This window comes from Hemiscyllium ocellatum, chromosome 3 (assembly GCF_020745735.1).
Source record: "Hemiscyllium ocellatum isolate sHemOce1 chromosome 3, sHemOce1.pat.X.cur, whole genome shotgun sequence".
NCBI lineage: Eukaryota > Metazoa > Chordata > Chondrichthyes > Orectolobiformes > Hemiscylliidae > Hemiscyllium > Hemiscyllium ocellatum.
Genome location: NC_083403.1, coordinates 107,017,838 through 107,034,413, shown reverse-complemented (window position 1 = coordinate 107,034,413; position 16,576 = coordinate 107,017,838). Strand labels below are relative to the sequence as shown.

The following is a 16,576-nucleotide window of genomic DNA, read 5'->3' as shown; positions in this document are numbered from 1 at the left end:
AATCTCCTTTCTCTGTGATATAAAGCTGACTCTCGCCCACTAAGATGGGTCTCTCACACAGGACAGATCTTCGCCTAGGTCTTCTTGGGTTGCCACAATCGTCTGCCATGAGTCTCACTGCGAATCTTCACTCAGGCGATGGCTTCCTGTTGTGTGTGTGTTTATCACCTTGCTCCATACCTTCCTCAGTGTTCTGTGGCATTTGGCCAACTATGTCATGAGTAGGGTTCAAAGCATCCAGTGGAGTTGCACCAACATTCTCCACTGTTGCCATGCCTGGGAGGTGTAAAGTACATGTCCTCAGGCTGGAAGCCAAGGTGCCAGAAAGGTTGATCAATACTTCTCCAATACACAACCCTTGGGCTAGCTGTATCTGGATCCTCCTTAACCTTCGTGACCTCTTTGATCTTGGTGTCCACTGTTCTCTATAGCTGATGGCTGCTGTTTGGCCAATTTTCTGGAAGGGTTCAATTTCTCTCGATGTGAGTCAATCTAAAATGCCCAGTTTTGGACCTGCGTTGCTTGATTGCACTGGTTTATCCCTGCTTCCTTCTTGAAAAGCAGTACCACGTTGATTGTCCTCTAATTTTCTGGTTCCTTACCTTACTCCACAGCCTGGGGTACATTTCATCAGGCCCTCGAAATATAAATATCTTAAGTCTGCCAGACCACACACAACCACCTTTTTATCTTTGCTAATTTATTTAAGGGAGTCACGGTCCTTTTCTCTGATTTCTTTACCATATTGTCTGTCTCACTGGTGAACAGTGACACAATGTATTCATTTAGAAACATACCTTATGTTGTCTTGCCCTATGTACAAATTGGCGTTGTACCCTTCAATAAGCTCTACACCTTTACCCTTAATGTATTTGTAAAATAGCTTAGGATTTTCCTTTACTTTTACCTGCCACTATTCTTTCATGTGATTCATTAGTTATGGGTTAGTTTGGCTCTGCCTATGTGTGTACTTTACTTTTGAATGCTGTATGTAGAAGATGTGTTTGCTGATGGCATCTGTGTGGTGATAGCGAAATTGGCAAAGTGTGATCCATTGTAGGATGAAAAATGTGGCCAAGGGGAAGTCCCACCATGGCTCAAGTAGGGGGATAAAAGAATTTGGAGCAGAAGTGTGGTAAAGGAATGGACATGGGGAAGCCTTGGTTCAGAAAAAAGGATGACTATTGGAAGCTCTGATACAAAGGTTGCACTGTCGGAACTGCTATGACTGTGACACAAGCTGGAAACAGAACCTTTACAAGAAACAGTTATGAGGATATCTCTAATCCGCAATCCTAAGGGTCACCAAGATGAAACACTAACTCTGTTTCAGTTTCCATTGATATTGTCAAACCAGCTAAGAATATCTAGAGATTGCTTTTTTCATTTTAAAATATGGGAATGTTTTAGTCCATAGGAAATTACATGGTGATTAAGTCAAGCCATTCAGTGTTGCAAAGGGGAAAGCCAGAATAACCCGAAACAGATTGCTACCAGTATTGAAGGGTCATTAGATAAAATGGCCGAGTTCATATCTCAATTTTGGAAAATCGAATTTAGAGCAGAGAACAGGATAAATGCTTTTACATCGAAAATTATCATAGTACAGAGTGCACTGCAAGGGTCATTGGTGGCATGGTCTCTGCTTCAGTTATTAAAAGCAGTCCTAGGTATGTGATTGAAGAAAGAGAATTGTTGAACACATTAGGATTGGTTTTGGTCACGTAGTGGTATGCACCAGCAACCTAGTTGGGCCAACCAGATTCCTATGTGCAATGGAATTTCTATGCAATTCCCTGTAACTATTGATGCAGTGGAGCTGTTGAAGTCATTCCTGTTTCTCCAACTTTCACCTTAAACCTAAACTATGAGAAGACTTTTTCGTATGGCAGGCCTTGAGATGCAGAAGTGCAATGTTGCAAGACAGTCTTTGAGAAATGTACCACTTCCTCCATGTCTGAAGCCTGAGTAGTTTAGCTTGCCAAAGTAACCGTTGTCCTCAACTAGTTCTGCCAGTTGAAGCTGGGTAGGAAATTGCCCTCCAGTGATCATCAATTTCCCGATAAGGGCTTCGACCAGTACTTGGGTGGATGGGCCGCCCCCGGCCATGCTCACCCCACTACAAAGTTGCAGACTGATCAGATGGGGTCAGAGTGGGGTGATGAGAAATTCATCTGGAAAATAAGTTCTGCTTATTTCTCAATATTTCTCAGCTTGCTCTTAGCAGTGTTATTGCTAACCATTTCTTCCAGAGAAATAGTCATTTTGAAGGTGGTGGGAGTAAGCAGGGATGTGAAAATAATTTGTTCATTCAAAGACCAACATTAGATGATGAATTGAGTAACCTCCAGCTGTGCTGGATCATTCAGTCAAGTTAGATACTAAGAGGTTATTTGTTTCCAATTTAGATAAAAGGATTTATGGTTTCTTGTATGTAAAGTGTGTTCAGTTATGTTGTAACTTTGCACCATGGACAAGGGTTTTCATGGAAACAGTGTTTATAAAACAGATTGGCACTTCTTCACTAACAGTTGGGTTCACATTCCTTTTGCACAGCTGCCACTTGTGAATTGCCTTCCAGGCTCCATGTTTGTTTATAACACACATTTGAATAGTTTGATTTTTGCAAAAAGACCTTTTAGGCTTTGGCAATCCACAACTTGGTAATGTAATCTTTCATTGTTTGTAAATGAAATCTATTGTTACCAGCGTAGGTGGAGCCGGAGAAAAGGAAGATTCATGTCCATCTCTGCTCCACTGCCTCGCTTTTTCATAAACCGACTGTGGTTTGCAAACTCCAGGAATAATTTCAAGGCCTGTTGATGTAACAGCAGACGGCACGCTGGCAAAATGGAACTATGCTCCTGAAACAAGTCTGTCTAAATTTGTCACATATGGTGTACAATTCTAATCCTCACATTACATGAGGGTTTTATAGATGGGAAGAATATTCACTGCTTTGCATGTGCTGAAATGGTAACTGTAAAGTAGCTGTGGTATAATCGAACTTTAATTACTGCCAAACATGAGTCACATATAACATTCTTATTCCCTTCCACAATCCACACTCCCACCACCGTCATCCACAATGTGGATGTTTCAACCTGAGTCTGAAAAATGTAGGTTATAAATTAGGTCCAATCTTGTTCATAGATTCCACGTAGTCTTCAAATCTGTTGTAGAACAATGAAGATAAAGTCACCATTGTTCCAAGAGGCTACTTTCTAATTAGAGAGACAACTGGTGGTAAGTTTAACCTAAGGGTCACCACATGTCAGACAAGGGGCAAGATGGAGAAGGCAGAACTATCGTGGTAACCTCAACTGCTGCATGAATTTAACTGTGCTGTTGGTGTCACATTGCATCATAAACCAAGAATCTGGTCAACCGAGCTAAACCCCACTGTCTGTCTAGTATGTGAAGAGTTATTTTCAATTATGGCCTCGGCAGAAACTTTAAGGAGTGATGTCGTACCGACTACACTAAATACCTTTACTGTGCGTTACTCAAGAGATAAAATCTGCTAGCAGAACTGAGCTCTGCATTGCAGTCAGATGAGTGAGCTGCATCTGGTAGGAATATGCTGTCTTTATCCTGAAAGCCAAGATTACCCCTATTGAACAACAATGTTGACTGCATCTTAAATTTAATGATTTATTTCTGTGATTACTTGTTTTTGTGTCTGATGGGGTGAGTGCTTGGGTTCTACACTTAAGTTTATTGTACTCTCAATTTAATAAACCAACTGTTCTTTTTGGGCAGAGGCTGCTCAGAGCTGTACAGGATACCAATGGTTGAATACAAAGTAGACAATGAAGGTACTCCTTGTGAATTCAAAACCCCGTTCAGAAGAAACACTACTTGGCACCGAGTGGCCACACCAGCGGGGCAGCCACTCTCCCGATGCTCCCCAATACAAGGAGCAGCCGACAGGCTTCCGTCGCAGCAGATGTTGCAGCAGGTCCGTTCAGCTATCCCTCGCAGTACATCTTTTGACAGAAAGCTGCCAGATGGTGTGAGGTAATACTCTCCTTTAATTTCTATTACCTGCCGAAATTCTATCTCTGAAATCCAATTGTCAACACCAAGGGGTTGCAATATCCTCCTAATTATATGCAATGCAAAAGATTGAATGTTGTTTTGAGGGAGTATTTAATACAGTGTTGCTCCTAAACTGAAATGAGTATTATCTGAAGGAGAGGCAGCAGTGAACTGTCCAATTGAAGTGCAGTTTGAGGGGTTGCATAGGTATTTCTTGACAGAAATTGCACTGATGATTTAGTTAGCCCCCTTATTCCACTGTAGATATTGGTGTTCTCACACGTTTTGTATATCATTTGTAGTTATGCTTGTTAAGTCAGCCTGCAAGTGTAAATCTTTATCCTGCAAGAATGGTGAGTATACTTCTGAAATGAACAATGGGTGCTGATCATGAGGGAATAGTAAGATAGGAGGTGCAAGTTCAAATATCCCAATACCATAGACAATTAATTGAGAAATTTGGAGCTATTGACTAGAATCCTGTCCTCAATGTTGCCTTTCCTCTCTTTCCCACCCTGTCTGCTACCAACTAATAGAGGACTGAAGTCTCCTTTTTAGCGTCAGTACAGACAATAAACTCAGCCACCGTTGTACTTGGGGCAGGTATTTTCTTGAGTTTCACGTAACAGTATAAAACAGTTAGATTTGTTGCCGTGAGCAGAAAGAACAGTGTTGAACCAAAAAGAAAAGAACTGATGTCTATACAACACCTCCAGGATGTCCTAACTCATTTTAAACCCAATTAAGTGCCTTTTGCAATGTGGTCACTGTTGGAATATAGAAAACCAAAATGTTTGATTTGCAAAATCAAAATCCCACAAACAGCTGTGAGGTGGGTGCAGGGTGGGGATGGGATAGAGGCAGGGTTTGGATTTCACCTCTTTTGGTGCTATATCACCTTCAATAAACCAGCTGATCACCTTCATTTGCTGGAATGACAGCAGATGTGCTGGTGTCTGCTCTTCCTCCAGCATTGCAGTATTGAAATATCAGTTTTCTGTGAAGAATCCAGATTCCCACTGTTGATTTAGCAGCAGTTCATGCTGGGTGAGCAGATTTAAAAGCAGCATCAAAAGGTGTTGACCCAAGCTGTTAACTGAAGTCAAGGAGGAGAGGCGTCAGCTCAGAATTTAGTATTGGAGTAGAGCATCAGTTGGTAGGAAAGATTGATTGAGATGCAACAGATCAGTGAGAAAATCTATATGCAGGTGCTACCCAACATGAAGATGAAAACTTTGTTAGAATGAAGTTTAAGAATATTGGCACTCATTTGCATTATCTTGAATTTACATAATACCTTTTATGGTACCAAAAACGTGGCAAGGCTTTCAACAAAGGAATATAATAAATGTATGCTTCACCAAGAAGAAGATTTTCAGACATAACCAAAGTCTCGGTTAAAAAACAGGAAGCATTCGTACCACTACGGTACTTGCCAAGGGTAGGATGGCAATCAGATCACTTCATGGTGATGGTCGGCCAGTGATGTTTGGGGTAATTTGGTGGTCACATCACCATTTTGCCATTAGCAAACAGGTTCTCAGATGGTGAGGTGGCCACCAGTTCAATGGAGGTGATCTCCTCCTGCAGCTGAGCTCAGAGCCAGAGGCTTTATACTTGTTAGAGAGAGCTGCAAGCCCTTCAAGGTGCTCCTGTGTTTCAGTGCCCTCACAGTCTCTGATTTGCTTCAGCAATGCCCACTTCTCCTGGTAGGGATGTCAAGGCATTAGAGCTGCTGACCATCTGTCCAATTATGAGGCTGTTTTGTAGAGGATTACTGAATAAGTCTTGCTACTGAGAGACATGAGGTTGGGGCTGCATTTAGTCCTGACATCAGGGTTCTGAAGCCAAACACAAAATCCTTTGCATACAGTCTAACAGCAAAGAGGACCATTCTGCCTATAGTGGCTACATCACCTCATAGAGAGAGCTATCCCATTCATCTTTCCTCATAGTTCTACAATATGTAATTACAAAATTGTACAATATGTAATTGCAAAATCCCTACATTGCTGAAAAAGGCCATTCAGCCCATCAAATCTGCACCAATCCTTTGAAGAGTGTCCCACCCTATCCTTATAACCCCACATTTACCATAGCTAACCCACTTTGCTTGCACATCTCTGGGCACTATGAAACAATTTAGCATGGCTAATCCAACTAACCTGCACATCTTAGTACTGTGGAAGACAATCGGAGCAGCCGACAGGGATCCACACAGACACAGGGAGAACATGCAAACTCCACACAGACAGTCACCTGAGGCTGGAATTGAATCTGGGTCCCTGGTGTTATGAGGCAGCAGTATTAACCACTGACCAACATGCTATCCTATAGAATCAAAACTTTCATGAAAATGGGAAGGAGTTGTATTTTGGTCATCTCCAAGAAGAATTAATGAACCTTGAACTCAGAAATTTCAGGAAAAGTGTCGGTAAAGTCATGGAAAATTTAAAGATGAAGACAAAGAATTTGAATTAAATGTGTTGGGTGTACTGTGGAGGCCAATGGAGCTGAATGAGTTCTGACTAAGATAAACTAACTTACTTCATAAGTTAAAAGTTTCGTTAGCTGTGATATGATGCTTATACTGAAGTTGTATTGTTAATTGCAGAGTAAAAACAATTGGAAAATGTCATAATGAAAAAACTGTAGTTTGTGCATTCATGTCTCACATGTTTGCTTGGTCTGATAGGTGTAAAAGAAACTAAATGGTCAAACTGTATATCATCAATGTGAAAACAAATGGGAATTGAAAGATAAACACTTCCACAGAATATCAGGTGCTTAAATGTGAATCACAGAGGATACAAGATTCCAAAGCCATCTCATTTTCTTGCTTTGATCAAGCACTGTTGAGTGTTGGAGCATGGAAATTGACAGTTTCACTTGGTTTGGGCAGCTAGATGATTCAGTTACATATTTTGTAATTCTACCACTCAAACAAAAAAAAATGACTGTGAATGGGTTGGATTAGTTTCCATCAGCTTTTTTGTATAAAGAACATGCAAGAGGAGATCGCCTTAGCACAGAAATGATAGAGGTATCTGGTGTTGACTGAAGTGATATGACGGCACCTGGGGCACGACCAGAGAGCAGTGACCAGGGAATTGTTCTTTGACCCAAGGTGTAATGGTAATGTTGTTGCAGTGTAATACTACCATCCAGACTTTATCATGTGTCAAGTCTTTTGTGTACTGAATACGATATTGACAGTTATGGTTATCATTTCAAATCACTTCTGACCTTATAAATAGGGTTATGGATTTAATTGACTTTAATATCCTGAATTGCCACAGGTCCCTGGGAGGGCCAATATTTAAGGAGGGTCCTGGGAACACCAGATGGACTACAGCAATTGAAGAAGCCCACCCACACTCCCTTCTCAAGGACAACTGGGGATGGGAAACAAATGCTGGCTTTACAAACAAAACTCATTAAACATTTGGATGAAACAGATGTTCTACTCCAGTGTATTGATGTAGGACTTCAGTATCCCATTTTCAGGATTTGATAACATAATTTTAGGATTTCAAAATCTGTCCAAAGCATGGGGAGGAGAAAAATCTGAAGCAATGGGTGTAGCACAAAATTCTTTTTGGTCATATACAACAGTTTGCTGAATCACTCAAGAAAATTGCACGGGCATTTCCAGCGTTTTGTAGCCTGAATCCATTTTCTCATAAATATCATAGCTCCCACTCATTCTGGCTTAAGGACAGCATGGAGTTAACAGACCCAAAATATGCTGTTGAACAATGAGACCCTATAATCCTTAGTTTGATATTAAAGTGCAACATTAACAAGTTTAATAAATAGAACCACAGACTAAATAGTTACTTTCCACAGATTGAAGAAATTTCTTAACCAGCAACATTATTTCAGTGACCATAGTTAATGGGAAACGCTACAACCGCACAGCAAGAGTATCCATATATAAACTGGAGAGACTTCATAAATGATTTAAAGATCTGACTTCAAAATGAAAATTAATCTTTGCTTTTCATTACTTCACAACAATAGCCATCAGCAGTAGTACAAAGGTTATTAAATTTGCAAGGGAAGATAAATTATTGAAAGAGAAGAGAAATGGGGGTGATGGAAATATTTCTTTAATCATAATTTTACCAAAGTTTCTCACATAGGCTGAACACAGATATCACCAACATAAATGAAGATTAAACTACATACAAGATCAAGAAGCCAACTAAAAGGCTGTGGATGTTGAAGCAGTACATAGTACAACAAAAACAGAAATTGCTGGAAAAACTCAGCGGGCCTTGCAGCATCTATGGAAACAAAGCAGAGTTAACGTTTTGTGTCCAGAGACCCCTCCTTGAGAACAGTTTGTTAGTAGTATAACACATTGGTTTGATTAATATATTGCACCATACTGTAGTGGGCTGGGACTTTGCAAACACTCTTCCTAATGCAGACTGTGATTGTTGATTCTGGAAGAAGGTGAAGGCTATAAGATAGCAGAAAAGGGCATTGGAATGAATGCCACCAAAACTGTTGGGGTATATTGAGTCACATGCTGACATTATGGAAGATTGCAATGCAATATTGACCAGATATTTTGTTTTAGTGATGTTAGTTGAGGGTCAAATATCGAACAGGATACTGGATGATGCAATGGGATATTTCCATTTATCTCTGGAGGGGGAAATGCAGCTTCAATTTAATATCTCGTCTGAAAGGCACCATCTCTGACTGTGCATCACTCACACCCCACTGAACCATTGACCCAGCATATTAAACACTTAAGACTCTAGATTGGGGTTAGAACACACAACTTTTGACTTGGACTAGAATATTACCGCAATGAGCAAGGGAGATATCAATTCTAACAATGCTGTTCACCAATAATCTAACAGATCTGTGAAAATGATGCATGTAACAACTTAGCATGTTTTTTTTAGTTCAATTATCTGCAAAGAATTTAACAAAATACATGCAATTTAGTGACAGATATATTGAAAACGAAAATATGGCATTGGAATGCTTTGAAGTTATTAGCATTCAAATTGGTATTAATTGTGCATTCTATTAAAGAAGAAATATTTTACTTTTCAATTAGAAAATAAAGAAATGTGGTACCCATCATTTAGTAACTTTGCTGTAATTACTGTCTATCATGTTTAGAAACAGGAATGAAGAAACCATAAAGTTGTAAAACTAAAGCACAGGCAAAATGTGCATCATTACAATGTAAAGTTTATACCAATTAGTAGTTACTTTGAGAATCTAATAATTAATCATCAAAGTTTTAACTCTTAACTGGTTTCTATAAAATTATTATGTAAGTACTGTAAAAGCAATATATTTTAGAAACACACTCGCATCAGGCAGCCCTCTTGGGGAGAGAAACTGTTAACATTTCATATTGATGAACTGTCATTAGAACAGGGTGAACAGGTTATCAAACAGAATAATTGGTCCAGAGCCTGGAAACATAACTCAGAAACTTCCCAATTCCATAGAATCCCTTAGTATGGAAACAGGTCATATGGCCCACTCAACCCATGCTGGCCCTACAAATAGCATCCCACCCAGGCCAACCCACCTACCCTGTCCCTGTAACCCTGCATTTCCAATGGCTAATCCACCTAACCTGTACACTCCTAGACACCTATGGGCAGTTTAGCATAGTCAATCCACCTAACCTAGGGCGGCACGGTGGCACAGTGGTTAGCACTGCTGCCTCACAGCGCCAGGGACCTGGGTTCAATTCCCGCCTCAGGCGACTGACTGTGTGGAGTTTGCACATTCTCCCCGTGTCTGCGTGGGTTTCCTCCGGGTGCTCCGGTTTCCTCCCACAGTCCAAAGATGTGCGGGTTAGGTGAATTGGCCATGCTAAATTGCCTGTAGTGTTAGGTAAGGGGTAAATGTAGGGGTATGGGTGGGTTGCGCTTCGGCGGGTCGGTGTGGACTTGTTGGGCCGAAGGGCCTGTTTCCACACTGTAAGTAATCTAATCTAATCTAAAAAAAACCTGCACATCAATAAGCTGTCCATCCCCTTTAACAGGGCCCTGCCCACCATATTTTTATTCTGGAATGGTAGCAGAGAAATGAAATATTGCATACTATCTCAGAGGCAATCATTTATATTAATTAATTGAAAAGACCCAAATGCATATTTGCTAAATTTTTGGATAAGTTTTGAAGCGGAACTAGAGTTTGCAAAGGGATATAGTCAAGTTAAAAGCGAGTGGGCAAAACTTCAACTGATGGAATATAGTTTAGGAAACAATGAACTTGTCCACTTTGACAGGAAGAATAGAAAAACAGTATGATATTTAAATGGGTAGAGATTTCAAAGTCAGATGTACAAAAGGATCTGGGTGTCTTGGTACTTGAAAAATAGTTGTTTTGCAACAAGTGATTAGGAAGACAAATAGAATGTTATTCTTTATTGCAAATGAATGGAATATAGGAGTAATGATGTTTTGCAATAGTAGTGTAAGTCGTTAGTGAGAGCACAACTGGATTATTGTGTTCAGTTTTATTCTCCTTATTTAAGAAAACATTAGTTAAAAATCACATAACACCAGGTTACAGTCCAACAGGTTTATTTGGGGGGAATTGCAAGCTTTCAGAGTGCCGCTCTTTCGTCAGGTGTCTAGTGCATATAAGTGCGTCATAAGCAGTTCAGAAAATGTTCATTCAACTGTGTTAGGAGATTTAAGTTCCAAGGAAGGGTTGAGCAAGTGTAGTTTTGTGCTTAAAAATTATATATTGAAATCAGACTGTTAATGAGGATTAATTGAACATGACGATAAACAATTGAAGTTAAATGGAAAAGTACGTGAAAAACGGGCATAATGCAAAATTAACCTTTTTTAACTGGAGGGAAACCGCCTGACCTTGAGGGACAGTGGGAACCATCTGCTTGTGTGGTTTAGATGGAACAATGTGGACTCGCCTTTTCACCTATTTTTGAGGGAAACTACTAAAGGTATTACAAAATGGGGATTTAGCACGAAACCTTAGATTCAGAATAACATTACTATCTGGGACTTTCCCCATTGGGCTGGGGCTCGTGAGACTGGTGCCATGAGAGGTTCAAGTGCCACAATTGCCAAAGTCCACAATGGAGAGAAGGAAGTGTGAGATTCACTCATTAGCTTGCATATATCTCTAATATAAATTAGATTTAGTTAATAAATTAGCTTCATATTAAAGTGCATGTCGTCTTGTAATCATTTAATTGACCCTAAAAAAAACAGTTAGGTACCTCTAGCCTAACAATACAGTAGGCCACAATTGTATCCATTGGGTGATCACTTTGAAACATATAAGATCCTGTTAGGATTTAACTAGGTGGATGCTGACGGTACGTTTCCCCTGTAGGGAGACTTCGAGTTTTAAAAATAAGTGATTTACCATTTGAGACTAAGGCGAGGAAAATTTTTGTTTCTGAAGTTCATCTTTGTAACTCTGTCCCCCAGAGGGCAGTGCTATAGGGTAATTGAATATTTGTAAGGTAGACATAAATTTGCAATGATTGAAGGTGTCAAAGTTTAATGGGGTAGATGGAAGTGTGGAATTGAGACCACAATCAGATCAGCAATGATATTATGAAATGGCGAAGCAACCAAGGTGATGGGTGAGTGACTGGTAGAAGGCCCACTTTGTTTTTTGACTTCTCCATCTATCCCCATACCATCTCAATGCCCCCTAACCGCCCCCCTCCCCCATGTCACTTTTATAGTCAATCATTCAGTATCAGCTATGGGGGAACCTTAGGAGCTATGTGGAGATGAAAAAAAGCCCTCTAACAATTTAAGGGAACTAGTGTACACATTTGATACTGAAAATGAAACTCTCAATCATGAAACTCATCAAAAAATTTAAATCCAATCAGATAATCAAGACTTTCTAAAACAAACAATTATTCACTAAATACATCAAAGACACATAATTCTTTAAGAGCTTGAAAAACCTTAAGGGCTTCTTGAAGTGTGAACTCAGCCCCTCATTGAGATAAATGGTTTTTGAGCTTTTGAAATACAGCAAGCATTCATAATGATGCAACTTTAATAGCCACCTTGGCAAATGTCAACAATGAAGTCTATTAAAACTGTAGGAACAGATCATGAATAACTTGCTCTAAGCTATGCAAGATGGTCTGTTAGTTAATGCACTCCAGCAGCAATTCCTTTTACTCTAACTGTAATTTCTGCCCTGAAAACAATTTATCGTTAAAGGACTGGGGGTGTAAATCACTTCAGTTCATGACACTTTTAAAAAGACCTTAGCTGTCCTTCAAAAGCAATTATGCATCTTCCATTAAATTGTTACCACACAGCAGGTTAAGTACCTTAGAACATTGAAAATGTGGTCTATGGAACTCATTACTAATTTCAGGTGGCCCTACTTGGTTCAAGTTTTCTGCTTGTTCGATTCATGCCCCTTCCCTTAACCTACCTGGAAAAAAATGAGATCTGAAAATGGAAAGGGATGTCCCCATCAAATTTTGAAAGGTCTGCAGTGTTGACCCAATTCTTTCTATCAAGAGATGCAGCCTGACCTAATGAGTGTTTACAACACTTTCTGATTTATTTAAAATTTCAACATCTACAGTATTTTGTTTTAATGAAACTCCTTTTATTACAGCAATTGCCAAGATCAACAAGGATTTGTTTAACTTTCTAGCCAAATGCTTCACCCTAAAAAAAATTCACTTATTTTTACATCATGTAACCTGGCTATTTATTATCATTAGTCCAGGATTCCTGCATCATTTTCTTCTCTTGGTCTTCCACTTCAGAGATTTGAGCAAGTAACTTAGGCTGACATTCCAAGTGCCCTGCTAAGGGAGTGCTACAATACCTGAGGTGTTGACTTTCAAATGAGGCATTAAACCAGGACCTTGCTGCTCCCTCTGGTCATTATCTGATCATTATTGCATTGCTATATGTGGAATGTTGTGATGTTTATGTTCACTGTTGTGCATTCTACAGCAGCAGTGACTACACACAACAAAATACTTAATTCGCCTTCAAATGCTTTGGAACATTCTGAGGTCATGAAGGGTGGCTTATAAATTACATTGTTTTTGCCTTTTTGTTTACTTTGCTTTCTTCCTTTCACTTCCTTTTCCTTTGACACAGCATCATGATTGTACAAAAGAAGTAACAGAGCGAGAATTTAGATGAAACGGTCAATTGCTTCTTTAGACACACCTTCCTCTTATCATCTACACCAGCCCTGAGACTGCAGGATTAGCCATTTCCTGACTACAAGCTAGGGTTTGCAAGATCGAAGCAGTAATGTATTGATGATTTAATCATTCTTTCCTGCCTTGACCTTGAAAGTTCCTCCAATGCTTTAGGTTACATCAGTTCTCTGGGGCTATTAGCATTCCAAAGGTCTCTTGCCTGAAGCATTGTGTATACGGTTTCATATTGGAATTCAGAATTTGTCTGATCAGTGACACAGAGAGATGCAATTTACTTTTCTATTAATAGGATTAGACCATCTGCTGCAAGGCAGGCATGGAATTTGTTTCCTTTGGAGGTGAAGAAAATAATCTAGTTGCATTTGTGATATGCTTGCAGAAATGTTATTTTCAAAACAGCCAAGCTTTTCCATTTATATCCAATTTCAGAACAGACTGCTGTATTTCTTTCTTTATTAGACTTTAAAAATGTAGTACATAACAATTTGTGATTATTACAAATGGCAAATTCACAAGTGACTAGATTAAAAACGGTTGAGCTGAACATAATTTCACAAGCCGAGCAACAAAGCAATTACACCGTCCTTCAAAGCATGCATGGTTTCTGCTTGTTTATCCCTAACGCGGCAGATATGCTGTACTAACCAGAAACCACTTACTTGAAGATTGTAATAATAGGAACTGAATTGCTTATATTAAAGAAAGAAGGACCTTCACAACTTTCATGACTTTTACAACATCAGGACGTTCTGAACTGCTTTGTAACTAGTGAAGTGTGCACAGAAACCAATTTGCACACTGCAAGCTCCAACAAACAACACTGTGATAATGCTTTAGTACTGTTTTTGTTAATCTTGACTGAATGATGAATATTGTCCAAGACACGGTGGAGAATGTCCTTTATCTTTTCAGGGTGATGTCCTGAGATCTGAGAAAGTAAATGAACAGTCACTGGATTCAAAGTTAAATTTGCTTTTCTCCCTCAGATGTTGCCAGTCATAGAGTCATAGAGATGTACAGCATGTAAACAGACCATGCTGACCAGATATCCCAACCCAATCTAGCCCCACCTGCCAGCACCCAGCCCATATCCCTCCAAACCCTTCCTACTCATATACTCAATCAGATGCCTTTTAAATGTTGCAATTGTACCAGCCTCCACCACTTCCTCTGGCAGCTCATTCCATACACGTACCACCTTCTGTGTGAAAAGGTGCCCCTTAAGTCTCTTTCATATCTTTCCCCTCTCACCCTAAACTTATGCCCTCATTCTGGACTCTCCCACCCCAGGGAAAAGACTTTGTCTATTTATCCGATCCATGCCCCTCATGATTTTATAAACATCTACAAGGTCACCTCTCAGCATCCGATGCTCCAGGGAAAACAGCCCCAGCCTATTCAGCCTCTCCCTATAACCTAAATCCTCCAACCCTGGCAACATCCTTGTAAATCTTTTCTAAACCTTTTCAAGTTTCACAAGGAGACCAGAATTGGACGCAATATTCCAAAGGTGGCCGAACCAATGTCCAACCACAACATGACCTCCCAACTCGTACTCAATACGTTGACCAATAAAGGAAATCGTACCAAACATCACCTTCACTATTCTATCTACCTGCGACTCCACTTTCAAGGAACTATGAACCTGCACTCCGAGGTCTCTTTTTTCAGCAGCACTTCCTAGGACCTTACCATTAAGTGTATAGTCCTGCTAAGATTTGCTTTCCCAAAATGCAGCACCTCGCATTTACCTAAACTCCATCTGCCACTCCTCAGCCCATTGGCCCATCTGATCAGGATCCCTTTGTGGGACTCGGCAAGATGGTGGCGATTATGTAAAACTATTGTGGTCAACTCTGCCTAACAGCCAAGGCATACTGGTGTTTTTTGTCATCCCTGGCCAACTTATGTGGTGGAATTATTACTTTAAAACCTTACAGAACACATATTTGATAATATCTGGGAGTGGGAAGGATGCCAAAGAGAAAAGGAGCAAGCAAACAGCAGCAGGGAGGACACTCCCCTGCAGCACCTACCACACCAGAGACTGCACCAGCAGCAGCATCTCCTGAACCCCCCAGGGACCTGACAGACTCACAGGAATTGGCTGCAGCGATGGAGAGACTTAACTTGAAAGTTGGGGCTGCAATTGAGGAGATCCATGGGGAGATTTGTGCCCAGGTCCAACCTGTTGCATCCATGCTGCAGGAGCACGAGCAGGAGATCCAGGGCCTTGGGGAGCAGCTGGAGGGTCAAACTAAGGCCTCGGAAGCCGCGATGGAGTCCTCATCCAGTCGGATCCAGGTGCTGAAGTGAGAGGGCAAACCTTGCAAGACCATATCGACGACCTCGAAAAGTAAGTTCGGAGGATAAATCTCCAAATTGTCGGGCTCCCTGAAGGTGAGCAGCCAGTCAGCTTCTTTGAAAGCTGGCTGCCAAAGTTTTTGAGCCTTCACATGGAGTCCAACAGATTGAAAGGGCTTATTGGGTTACAGTGCAGTGCCCCCGCTCGGTCCTAGTGCACTTCCACTCATATAAGGACAAGCGAAAAGTGATAGAAGCTTCTAGATTACTGGGAAATGATCCGCAGGCACTGCTGTACAAGGGGATCAAAAATCATGTTTTTCCAGGATTTCTCGGCAGCTTCATTTGATGAAGTTAAAAAGAGGCTGAGGAACCTGGACATCCGGTACTTCATGAGATACCCCGCAGCACTCCATTTCAGCCACAAGGACTCGGTTTATACATTTGACTCAGCGGATAAAGCTAAAAACTTTGTAGACACTTTAAAATAGATGGACTGACCTGAAGAATACAGTTAATGTTTGTTCTCTTTTCCTTCTTTTCCCATGTTTTCTCTTCCTTTTTTTATTCCTTTCTTTCTCCCTCATAATTTCTTTTTTTGAAAGAGAGGAAAAATACTTGGAATAATTTGTTCCTTTTTTTTAATAACTGGATTTTCTGAGTGGAGTTCTCATCCTGACTTTGTTTTTTTCCTGTTGATTTAAGGATTATCTCCTTGTTTTTTTTTCTGGCCTTAGGCTGGGCACAGTCTGGGTTTGAAAGAGCTGTGAAGGAGGGGATGAGTAGGGTGAGTGCCCTCTAAGGGCAGAGGCAAGAGTCTTCCATTCAAGGTTTTATGGTTGATTTTCTTTGTAGTTTTTTGGTAGTAATAGTTGTTTATAGTTATGGTATAAGTCTTTATTTACTTGTGCTCGGCGCTTTGTAAGCAGGGTTCTCCCTCCGAGGGGTTCAAGGGTCTCTGAAAGTGGATATGGCTAAGTGTCTTATAAATGGTGCCCCTAGAACATCAAGGGAAGTCGCTCACCAGTTAAAAGGAAAAAAGTGCTT

At 40.4% G+C, this 16,576-nt stretch overlaps 1 protein-coding gene across 1 annotated transcript in view; it reads left to right on the top strand.

The window, feature by feature from the left end:
* Window positions 1-16,576, top strand: part of LOC132834023 (signal-induced proliferation-associated 1-like protein 2) — a 427,470-nt gene that overhangs the window by 239,744 nt on the left and 171,150 nt on the right. The window contains exon 9 of the mRNA XM_060852741.1: window positions 3,763-4,020. Coding sequence (XP_060708724.1) covers window positions 3,763-4,020 — 258 coding nt within the window. The remainder of the gene's footprint in view (window positions 1-3,762; window positions 4,021-16,576) is intronic.